Raw genomic sequence first — 12,182 nt, forward strand, 5'->3', positions numbered from 1 at the left:
ATGACCTATTGTGCTAGTATGCTCTCCATATTGGCACAATATGGCAGACTTGCCTTTCAAACTCGCCATCTAGCGCTGCACTTTCACCACTCCACAACTGGTCCCGGGTGCTTCCATCTTCATCTAGTAGTCTTCCTTACGGGTTTGCTTTCTATTCACATGAATGGATGGGCCACAATGTCATTGCCACTCATGCACATGGGAGTCCCTTCATCACAGAGCAGGTGCTGTAAATGTGGCCAGAGGTGTGCACACGTAGCTCCGATTACATCACTGCCGACAGGTAATGCAAGGCATTTATGAAAGAGACCACTAAGGGGTCCCTTCTGTTATAAAAACCCTGCCTGTCAGCGTTTTTTCAATTTATGATTTTAATACCGCTTTAACAGTATTGTTGGATTAAATAAAATGTAATAGGAGGCCCAAAATGATTACTATTTGTGGAAAAGTGCCAATCCAGACTTCTTCCATTGCTGTGCACAAGATCAAAAGCCTAAGCATTTTGGACATGTGATATTTTCTGAAGGGAAGAATGAGGGTTCAGTTTGGTCTTTTTCTTGTTTCACCAGGGGTCATGTAAATAAAGGCCTAAGCCAGTACAGGAGGGATCCTGAAGCAGCCTTTTCTCTTAGAGTGGTAGTTAATCTCCTCCATTGCACTTGGTTAGAGTTACAATGTCCATCCAACTGGTTTATTTTTGCTTTTTGTCTTTTTTCAGCTAATGGAAGTGACAGGAAAGAACCAGGATGAGTGTCTCGTGGCACTCCACGATTGCAACGGGGATGTGAACAGAGCCATCAATATACTGCTGGAAGGAAACTCCGACACGGTGAGGCTTCCATTTTTCTCCCATAGCTTACTGAGGGAAACGCACAGGGTATTAAATGTATACGAGTTGTGCTGCTGAATAGATAGCGGATTATTGAAAGACCCAATATGCATGGACACACATAATGGATTCATTGGGTAGGCCTTCTGATTTAGAATTACATGGAAAATCTGTGCTGGAGCATATATATTTAAAATAGGCAGCTGCCTAAGCAATTGTGACACCAACAGCAAAAGTATAATATAAGAAAGCAGAGCTAAAATAATAAACAAGTGATACAAACCTAAGCCAACATTTTAAAAATATAAAAACATATAAAATAAAAATCAAATGACACCAATCTAATTTGTGACAAAAAAAAAAAGTCCATAAGAGCCCATCATCAACCAGGGCATTTAAAAAAACAAAGTAAAAAACAAAAAGATTAATTTGCAATTCAGTTATCATATTAGTGTCCCCACGCTCCCAATATTCAGTGCGTCCACCACTGGGTGAAACCAGATAAATGAGCTTCTTACCAGACCCAGTGGACCATCATATAAATGGTCGAATGTGCTTATTAAAAAAGTGAAAAAATGTAGCGCTCAACAATTAAATATAAATCACAATTGAATTCAATGTGCAAATAATCGTGCAAAAAAATAGTCTCTAGTGTCCAAATCAATTGGGTTAAACAAACAGCCAATGTTAGAAACATATTGACTTGATAGGAGTGATTCTCAGAACAGCCTTCACCTCCACACGATCACCCAGTGAAATGTAAAGGTACCGCTTACCAGAGCCACTGGACCCCCTTGATTATAGGGGGTCAGACACGCTTAATGATCACATCAATTCAACCTTATACATCCCACTCTCTCACAGGCATGAATGTAAAGCCAAAGCGATGGAGCATTCAAGAACCAAGTCATAAATAGGGGAAATAACAAGACAGGCTCTCATGGTGCAGTATTACTCATTAAGGATCATTTTATTGAAATAAAATGCACTTACTACAATCTGAGCAGTGAAAAGCCTAAAATCCTTCAATTGCTGGGGAAGTGTACAGTCTCACGTTCCCGACGTACATTTCGTCAGTCGGCGCTGACGTCATCAGGGGATAGGTCCTATCAAGTCTAGGTTTCTAACATTGGCTGTTTGTTTAACCCTATTGATTTGGACACTAGAGACAATTTTTTTGCACGATTATTTGCACATTGAATTCAATTGTGATTTATATTGTTGAGCGCTACATTTTTTCACTTTATTTGGCACGTTATTCACGTTTATGTGGCAGCTTGCATAGTGGAAGAGATTTCACCTTAATCGCATTTATGGTTATGATTAGTGTTTATTTAATTTTATATCACATTCATTTGCGCAGTTTTTGTTGGTTCACCAATTTTTCTACAAACGTGCTTATTAAATCCCTTTGGCCAGGGTGATTCTAAACACTAGGCACATATACAGTCAGGATCGCTCCATCTGCCTCCAGTTCCTCAGCAGCCAACACCAGGGCTCCTACTCAGCTCAGTGTTTTTGTTTTTTAAAGCGGAGTTCCGGGCACAGAAATGATTTTTTGCTGAACATACCCCCGGGACAGTCAGGGCTAGCACATTCCACAATGGCTAGCCTCTGATCTGTCCCGGTTCGCACTTACCTTTTAGAAGAAATACTTACTTGGAAACGCTGTGGAAGAAATTTTCTATCTCTGTTGTGGGCAGCTGAAGCTGGCGCGGTCCTCTTCTCTGTGTTCTTCCGCGTCTTCGTGTCCCAGAATGCACTGCACCGGCCCCTCTCGTCACTTCCGGTGCGGCGCTGCATTCCTAAACAGCTTCTGGGCATGCCCAGAAGCTGTTTAGCAGGGGAATGCGGCGTCGCCCGGAAATGATGAGCGGGGCCTGTGCCGTCGCATTGATTCCTGGGAGCTATGACGTTTAGCTCCCAGGAATCATCGCGAGGCAGGAAGTGACGGGGTGAGCCGCGGCTCCGCAGTCAGAGGCGAGTATTTACGATCTTCAATAAAAAGGTGAGTAAACAAAAAAAATAAAAATAACTATCCAATTCCTTTTCAGGTGAGCTCTACCTAGCAGAGGGGCACAAAAAAAAAATCGTTTTTGTGCCCAGAACTCCGCTTTAAATACCTTTTGTTGGTGGGCTCTTATAGGAAATGTTTGTGTGAATAAAAACTTTACATACACTTTAGTACTTGAATTTGATTAAATTTGATTAAATAATATTGTAAAATGTGATTGTATTATGTATGGCCAATGAAAGCTTCCCCAGGTTTGCAGTATGTAGGTAGGTTTGATCTGAAAAGATTTTTCTTTGCTGCAGACTTCCTGGGAGACTGTTGGGGGCAAAAAGAAAATCGGTAAAGAAAGTTCAGAAAACAAAGAAAACAGAGAGAAGAGAGGGGACAGAGAAGTGAGTCGTGGTAGAGGAACATCCAACAGACGAGGCCGAGGCGGGAGTCGGGGAAGAGAGTGTACGTTGCTTGTTTTTTTTTTTTTTTTTTTTTTAAATTGAAAACTACAAAACATTTGTTGGGATATCCATTAATGGCATGATTTTATCCAGTTAGAGCAGAAGAAAATGGAGTGGACAGTGGTCCTGGGGATAGACCTTCCGATCGTGGTAGACGCGGACGTGGAAGAGGTACAAACCTTAAAGGATAAGTTCACCATTGAAAAATGTTACATGTCAGGGTGTAACATGTTAACTTACTGTCCCCTGCACCTGGACAGCTAGCGGGGATCTTCTGTAATCATAATTGTATAGAAAACCATTTGTATTCTTTCTATAAAAAAAATATGGTAAAGAATAATTGCAGATGGCTACCAGCTAAGTACGGAATGTGTATAATGTGTGTATGCATGCATATGTGCGCATATTATGTATGTTGTGTTTTTTTTTTTTATTTAAATTAAAGGAACACTTTTTTAATCAGAGTATAGCATCAGTTCAAGTAAACTCCTGAGATATGAATCTGGTCAGTTGAGTAGCAGAGGGGGTAATTTCAGCTTTTTTGGTGTTAATTAAATTACCATGGGCAACAATGAGACAACCTTAAAAACAGGAATGGTTTGAAAGATTTAGGCCACTGACATATTTTCCCTAATCATCTTTTCTGACTGTTTTTCACTAGTTTTGCATTAGGCTAGGGTCAGTGTCACTACTGGTAGCATGAACAATACCTTGACCCTATAGAGGTTGCACAGGCAGTCCAACTCCTCCAGGGTGGCAAACAATACGTGGCATTGTTAGAGGGTTTGCTGTGTCTCAGCACAGTCAGAAAGCATGGAGGAGATTCCAGGAGACAGGCAGTTACTTCTAGGAGAGCTTGACAGGGGCCGTAGAAGGTCCTTCACCTATCAGCAGCATGGGTATCTTCTCCAATGTGCAAGGATGAGCACTGCCAGAGCCCAAAATGACCTCTAGCAGGCCACTGGTGTAAATGTCTCTGGACAAACAAACCAACTTCATAGGGGTGGCCTGAGGGCCAGATGTCCTCTAATGGGCCCTGTGCTCACTGCCTGGCACCATGGAGCTCGATTGGTATTTGCCATTGAACACCAGAATTGGCAGGTTCATCACTTGCGCCTTGTACTTTTCACAGATGAGAGCAGGTTCACCTTGAGCACATGTGACAGAAGTGAAAGGGTCTGGTGAAGCCGTGGAAAACGTTATGCTGCCTGTAACATCGTTCATCATGACCAGTTTGGTGGTGGGTCAGTGATGGTCTGGGGAGGCATATCCATTCGGTATCGGGATGAAATCCTTGGACCCATTGTCGGACCCTACGCTAGTGCAGTGGGTCCTGGGTTCCTCCTGGTACACGACAATGTCCGACTTCAGATGGCGAGAGTATGCAGCCAGTTCCTGGAGGATGAAGGAATTAATGCTATTAAATGGACCCCACGCTCGCCTGACCTAAATCCAATCGAACACCTCTGGGACATTATGTTTCGGTCCATTTGACGCTGCCAGGTTACACCTCAGTCTGTTCAGGATCTCAGTGATGCCCTGATCCAGATCTGGGAGTAAATACCCCAGGACACCATCCGTCTCATTAAAAGCATGCCCCAACGTTGTCAGACATGCATACAAGCACGTGGGGGCCATACAAACTACTGAGGACCATTTTGAGTTACTGCAATGAAATTTCAGCAAAATGGACTCGCCTGCTACATCATTTTTTCACTTTGATTTTAGGGGGTGTCTGAATTCAGCCCTCTGTAGGCTAAATTTCCCAAACACATTACCCAATCCATACCAGTATAGATCCTAACACATTACCCAGTCCATACCAGTATAGATCCTAACACATTACCCAGTCCACACCAGTATAGATCCTAACACCTTACCCAGTCCATACCAGTATAGAGCCTAACACTTTACCCAGTCCATACCAGTATAGATCCTAACACTTTACCCAGTCCATACCAGTATAGATCCTAACACATTACCCAGTCCATACCAGTATAGATCCTAACACATTACCCAGTCCATACCAGTATAGATCCTAACACTTTACCCAGTCCATACCAGTATAGATCCTAACACATTACCCAGTCCATATCAGTATAGATCCTAACACATTACCCAGTCCATATCAGTATAGATCCTAACACATTACCCAGTCCATATCAGTATAGATCCTAACACATTACCCAGTCCATACCAGTATAGATCCTAACACATTACCCAGTCCATATCAGTGTAGATCCTAACACATTACCCAGTCCATACCAGTATAGATCCTAACACATTACCCAGTCCATACCAGTATAGATCCTAACACATTACCCAGTCCATACCAGTATACATCCTAACACATTACCCAGTCCATACCAGTGTAGATCCTAACACATTACCCAGTCCATATCAGTGTAGATCCTAACACATTACCCAGTCCATACCAGTATAGATCCTAACACATTACCCAGTCCATACCAGTATAGATCCTAACACATTACCCAGTCCATACCAGTATACATCCTAACACATTACCCAGTCCATACCAGTATAGATCCTAACACATTACCCAGTCCATACCAGTATAGATCCTAACACATTACCCAGTCCATACCAGTATACATCCTAACACATTACCCAGTCCATACCAGTATAGATCCTAACACATTACCCAGTCCATATCAGTATACATATCCAGCATGAGATTTTTCCCCTTTGAGGTCTGATGTGTTTTTCAAAGTGTTCCTTTAATTTTTTTTGTGCAATGTGTATAGAGAGAGCGAGAAAAAGCTAATGCCATTTTTCTTACAGCCATTTTTGAGATATACAAAGCCCTGTATTTTCTCTGCTACAGTTAATACAGCTTGAGTACCTCTCTGCCCCTGGCTTGTGATTGGACTGTAGAGAAGCAGTAAAATATTGATGAGCCATTCCTCTGCTCTTTACCAGTATGTTCCTTGATGGGGAATGTGAATACAGCACACCTGAATGATTCCTAGTACTGACTGGCTCTCTGTCTGATTTATTGCTTTACCGAAAATGCAGGTACCTGATATCGAGACAGATTCAGGTTCTTTAAACAGCTGCAATTTTTAAATACATTTAGTAATGTTTTAATACATAGCTGCATTAGTTAGTATATTCTTTTAACTTCCAGAAGAAGTTCAGTTCTATCTTTTCGTTGTAAAACTACATTCACCATCAATGAAATACATGGGCTGAAAAATAAAAAATAAATAGTTTGAGCTAGTTGATCATTTTTCTAAACTTGGGCTATTGTCAAGCAAAACCACATTGTTTTTGAAGTAAATAACTTTGTTCCAAGTTTTGACCTATGCAGTTTTCAGAAAATGATCAATGGTATAAGTCTTGAGACCTTTCTCTGAGATTAATCAGAATTCAATGATGGGGGTATTTGACCCGCAGTTGACCTCCTTCGTTTGACCTCCTTCTTGTGGGTTTTTAATTTCCATAGACGTGTATGGAAATTCAAGACCAACTTCAAGCAAACCAAAAGTTCTGCATTTTGTCATCGTATGTGCGTGAATGCAATGCGTTATTTTGTATTAGGGTTGTTAGGTTGAAGGAGAGATACAGCCAAAGCTTATTTGGCTGTACTTCTCCTGTGGATCACAGTAGTGCAATTCGTTCTTCACACCTGTGACCCATTTTTAGCAGACAACAGTCTAAAGCCTGCTGACGTCAGAGCCTGTCCAGGCTGGGGCAAGATCATGAAAATATGGTCAGGATCCACCCACATGCCTGGACCAGCAATCGGCTCCGCGCCTCAGCAAGCTGCTCAGAGCCTGAGCTGGCCATTCCCTTTCCCTCCACAGCCCAGCGCTATAGTGAGCTCAGGGGGGCAGAGCAGAGTGCCGGAGACTGACAGTACAGTAAACCCCCCTCCATTGCGGGGGTTACGTTCCGGACCCAGCCGCGAAAAGTGAAAATCCGCGAAATAGAAAAACCCTATTAAAATGCATTTTAGGCATGTTTTTTTTACTGTCACTGTACGTGTAAAAGCATTTTAAGGTCTTTAAACACACTTTTAAAACAATAGAAACTCATTTAAACACATAAAAGATACTGAGAGACATAGCAAGAGCTATGGAAAACACAAAAATATTTAATTTTTAATGATTTATATAGTAAAATAACATTACAAAAAAAAAAAAAACGCAATGTACCGGGACCGCAAAAACTGAACCGCGATGGAGCGGGGGTTTACTGTACAGTCACTTGCTCTCTCTGCACATGGAGCTCTGAGAACCAGAATCGGTGGTCTTTGATCGCTCGGTTCTCAGTCGTTGAGCCGGCGGGCGACAGATGCAGCATCGGACTGATGCTACTTCTACCTAGGTAAGTATGATTCTTAAAAAAATAAAATAAACACCTAAACTTCTCTTTTGAGGCTGACCTTTTATTTTGAAAGGAATGTCAGCGAAAGTTGATTAAAAAAAAAAAACTACCTACGCTGCTTTGCATTCCCTACTTCTGTAATAGTGTGGCAGGGTGCCATTTAGAATTAATCCACGCTGCAACAAATTTCCATTTTTTTGCACTGATAGGTTTTAGCACACACTATTTTAATGTACCACAAAGTTGTGAATGGATCCTAAAATATAAATTTAATTTTGTGCGGGATTGTGTAAAAGAAAATGGCCCACTCTGTCTTTCTGTAACTAAATGTAATGTCTTTCCATATTAAGTCGATATCCTCTTCAAGTACGGGAGAGGGTCTAGATGGATGGTGTATCTGTGGGTTAGGAATGAACCATCCTGACACAGATCCTTCCCATCCCCAGCCTTACCCCTGCTGTATTGATAGGGTGAAACACTTTCTGAACTGAGGTAAGTGGTTGTATTTACCTCACCAGTGGGACATTTTTGGCACAGTACACAGAACCCATTTTGATAGACATATGGGTGCAGCCACTGCTATGTGAGCTGCTAGAATCCTCCTTGCTATAACCATAAACGAGTATGTTTGGAGTCCCATCTCATCTGATCCTGCCGAACAGTAAAGTATCCTCACTGCTGCACTACTAAAAGAGGAAACGCCCTGCCTATATAAAGAGTACAGAACTCCTTACATGCATACTTTTCTGGATCAGTTGTTAATCAAGAGGGTCAGAATGTGACAGCTAGGCAGCTCACATTTTCTGAAAGAGAAATAAAAGGCAGTCTCCATATTTCTCTCAAGACAAATAATAAAGCCTTCAATAAAGTAACATACACAGATGACTGGGGTGTGACTCCATTATAGAAGATGCACATTACCCTGGGATGATGTTGCCATTGGAAGCACTGAAATATGAAAAAAAAAAAAGCAAAAAGATATTGTGGTGTATTTTTCATTTTTTCTTTGGAAAATTGGCATGTTCATTTTTATAAATGTGTTTTCCTTTTTGAAGGATTTGGAGGCCGTGGACGAGGCAGAGGGGCAGGACGGTTTTCGGCGCAAGGCATGGGGTACAGTTTTACCACACACCTTTTTTTAATAGGGCAAAGTAAAAGAAAGCAAAAATAAAAATGACTGCATGTATTTCGTTTTAGGACGTTCAATCCTGCAGATTACACGGAGCCCAGCGCCAACGATGGGTTTGGAGTAAAATCTGATGTCTGGGAGACGGGCCAGACCGACGGTGATGATGGTACTGGTAAGCTTTTATTATGCTTTACCCCCACCTCTTCCTTCCTCGCTATCTGCATTTTTTTTTCTTTTGTGTTGGATATTTATTACCTTCTAGATTTCCTTACCTTTCCTTCCTGAAACCCTTTTAAATCTGTCCCCAGCTGCTGCTTAAGTCTGAATTTTTCAGCTTTCACAGGGTTGTCTGCTGCTGTGAAGGCATTCATTAGTTTATTGGTTTCACTTGACCCAATTTTTTCTTTTTAGAAGTGTAGCACTACCCCCGTATGGGCTGCTGAGTATAGAACTATCTTGGGTCTCCCTCTGATTATCCTGTTGCCAGATACTGGGCATTTTCACACACAGACAGGTGCACACACATTCTCTCACTCGTTTCCAATGACCAGTCTAGGGGATATGTTTTTGGTGTTTTAGTTGGAGAACTTGGATAGGAGAAGGAATTAGTGGGATACTCCAAATTCAACTTTGTACAGGTGAGGACAACTCTCACTTGGCCTCACTTAGTAGAACTGAAAAGGAAAATCATCTGCTCAACCATACAGCATCTGCATGGGAAGAAAGGGTCCCTTGCTTGTGTTAGCAGCAGACTCCATGAACTCTGTATCTTCAGGACATTATCAAGTATCCCCTTTAGCTTACACCCAGCACGCTGACTTTCTAGCACCAAGAGGGGGAATTTAGCAGCAACAGTCTAGGATCCCTGTGGAAAGTCAGTACTCACAAGGCCCTGGTCGCAGGTCACCTTCCTCTGTGATACCAGACGAGATCCATGGACATCCTCCCTCAGTCAGCTCTCAAAGCATCTGTTTCTGGCCCTCAGGTCAACCACCTGAGGCCGCATGGCAGCCTGTGCTGGGGAGAGGCGGCAGCCCCCTCCCCACCTGGACTCCCCGCTCCAGCCGATGACCAGGAGCCACATGTGCACCGCAGATATAAGTACAGTCACCCAGTATGCACCGGGGCACCTCCCATGCCTTTTGGCCAGGGCTGTACATATATCCCTTGCTCTCATCTGCATGGTTTCCTCCCACTGTCCAATACACTGTATCACCATTTGATCAGTGTGAAACGTCATGAGTGGCATCAGAGTTCAGGTTCTGTCCAACAATTACAGCTCTGTTATAGATTTACCTGGCTGTCTCCCTGTTAAGCAGAGAAACCAAAAACTATATGCACCTACACGAGCACCTATCTAGGAGGGTGCTACATAAGGGGTCAGGTTAAACCTATTATTACAAATTGCCGGTAGATATGTTTTTGAATACTAGGCCTTGCCAGTTGCTTATTGGCTTTGTTAGGTCTGCCATGCAACAGCAGAATGTTTTGTGAGTTCTACCCAAGAGCACCAGATGGGATAGTATTTAGGTAGAGACTTTATTTCTACCCGAGACAGGTGCAGTTGAGTGATTCTGAGAGGATAGACATGGTGGTACTCCCAGAATGTGCAGGCTGGAATTTTACCCAAAGTGAACCTATGGTGTACTCGTGCAAGACAAGACATGAGGTTCACTTTAACTCCTTTGCGCCGGCGCCTCCTAGCCCTTTAAGAGATTTCAGATTCCGTGGGGTTAATAATCATGTGACTTCCATTGATTTTGGAAGGCAAACAGAGTGGAAGAGGAGCAAAGGAAAAACAAGCATGTGCATGGTGGGGCTGCCATTAAAGTAGAACTATAGGAAAACTTTTTTCCTCTTTCGTTAATTGATGGACACAGCTTCAAATCTTCATAACCGTTGGGTTATACTGCCCCCTACAGGAGTAGGACACTAGGCAGAAAAAGTCTGGCTACGCCCATGGGCAGTCCCAGGGGGAGTATACTCCTATTCTCTGCTATAGGAACTCAGTTTTTTTTTTTTTTTTGCCTAGTCAGGAGTAAGGACCTAGTTCCTTGCTTGGGATCTTTGGTCCTAGCAATTTTTTATTTTTTAGATAGAAATGTTTTTTCCTGGATTTTTCCTGTAAGATCTGCAATCAACTGCGGGACTGGGCGACGGGCTTGATAATCTAGATCCAGTTGTCACCCCAATATGGCCAGCGAGCGTGCGCAGACCTCAGCTCCGCGCTAGGTGAGCCGCGACATAGCCCCAATGGACAGGGGCTGGGCCTGCGAGTTAAACTCTTCTCGAGGTCACATACGACCGGGTCTCGGCCCGAGTCGCAGTTTTCCTACTGGCCTACAGCCCATCCATTTCGACGGAGAGGGGTCCTGTCTGGAGTGATGCCCGCCTAGTTCCTGGTATGGTGAGTAGCTGTCCCCCTTCTCCCCCTGGAGGGTTTTGGGATGGACAAGGGTCTCTCCTTGGGACGATTGGACCCCTGGGTTCCTCTCCTTCCTGTCGGACACCCCCTTCCTTGTCATATGTCCCCTATCTTAACCCCCCCTCCTCCACATATGTTGGGGCTGTTTGGGTGGTCTGATCCACCTCCTGGGGATGGGAGCAGAGCGCGATGGTGGGGGCTCCTGCAAGGGCCGTCTGTCCTGCCTGGGTCTGTCCTTGAGGCCTGGGTTCCCTCCTGGGTCCCTGTAAGCCACGTGGTGCCGCCATTTTCTATACACGGCGGCCAATGTTAGTTTAGTCCAGGGGGTATTTTGCGGTGGTTTGCCATGAAAAATAGCAGTGGTCATGACAGTGGAGGCCTGTGGGTAGCGATTTCAGCAGGGGGATCCCCCCCCATCATCCCCTGATGCTGACTCCTGTATCCTTTCACGTCCTGATCGCCACGTGTGGAGTGCAGATTATCCTGGTGGCTGCAGGTGCCCGTTTCTACTGGGTGGTGAGTCTGGTGGGGTTCTCTCCCTCTCTGCTGAGGATTGCTTAGTGCTTGTGGCTGGGGACTGGGTGGTGCTGCTGCTGCAGTGGGGGTTGTCCCTTGCAGTGTTACACTTTTTGTGGGGTCCCCCTGGTGACTCATGGAGTCTTTGGAGCCCATCTCCCCACCTGATCCCTTCTCTGAGGCTGTGGGGCCCTCCAGGTCCCAACCATCCATCGATGCACTGACTGTGGTCCTTGAGTCCTTTGTGTCCCGGGTGGAGGAGGTTTTTGGGCGACGGGCTAGGAAAAGCACCCCCCGCCTTCCCCTGCCTAATCTGTCTCATCAGATCCTGAATCTGATTTGGCGGATGTGGCTAACCCTGCTGGGTCGGTGACCCCGCGCGCAGGATCCTTAGATATTGAGGATGATTCCTCCACATCTGCAACCGTGCACGAAAAGGCGCTGGTGGAAGCACTGATTGTATATGT

General features: G+C 44.0%; 1 protein-coding gene across 12 annotated transcripts in view; it reads left to right on the top strand.

The window, feature by feature from the left end:
- Window positions 1-12,182, top strand: part of UBAP2 (ubiquitin associated protein 2) — a 152,501-nt gene that overhangs the window by 65,446 nt on the left and 74,873 nt on the right. For 10 of the 12 annotated variants that reach the window (XM_082267235.1, XM_082267231.1, XM_082267240.1 and 7 more), the window contains exons 4-8: window positions 719-829; window positions 3,146-3,296; window positions 3,389-3,466; window positions 8,701-8,758; window positions 8,843-8,946. In XM_082267235.1, the coding sequence (XP_082123361.1) occupies window positions 719-829; window positions 3,146-3,296; window positions 3,389-3,466; window positions 8,701-8,758; window positions 8,843-8,946 (502 nt within the window). The remainder of the gene's footprint in view (window positions 1-718; window positions 830-3,145; window positions 3,297-3,388; window positions 3,467-8,700; window positions 8,759-8,842; window positions 8,947-12,182) is intronic. The other 2 variants (XM_082267238.1, XM_082267232.1) reach the window with 1 other exon arrangement.

The sequence above is a fragment of the Pelophylax lessonae genome (genome assembly GCF_965119305.1).
Source record: "Pelophylax lessonae genome assembly, chromosome: 1".
NCBI lineage: Eukaryota > Metazoa > Chordata > Amphibia > Anura > Ranidae > Pelophylax > Pelophylax lessonae.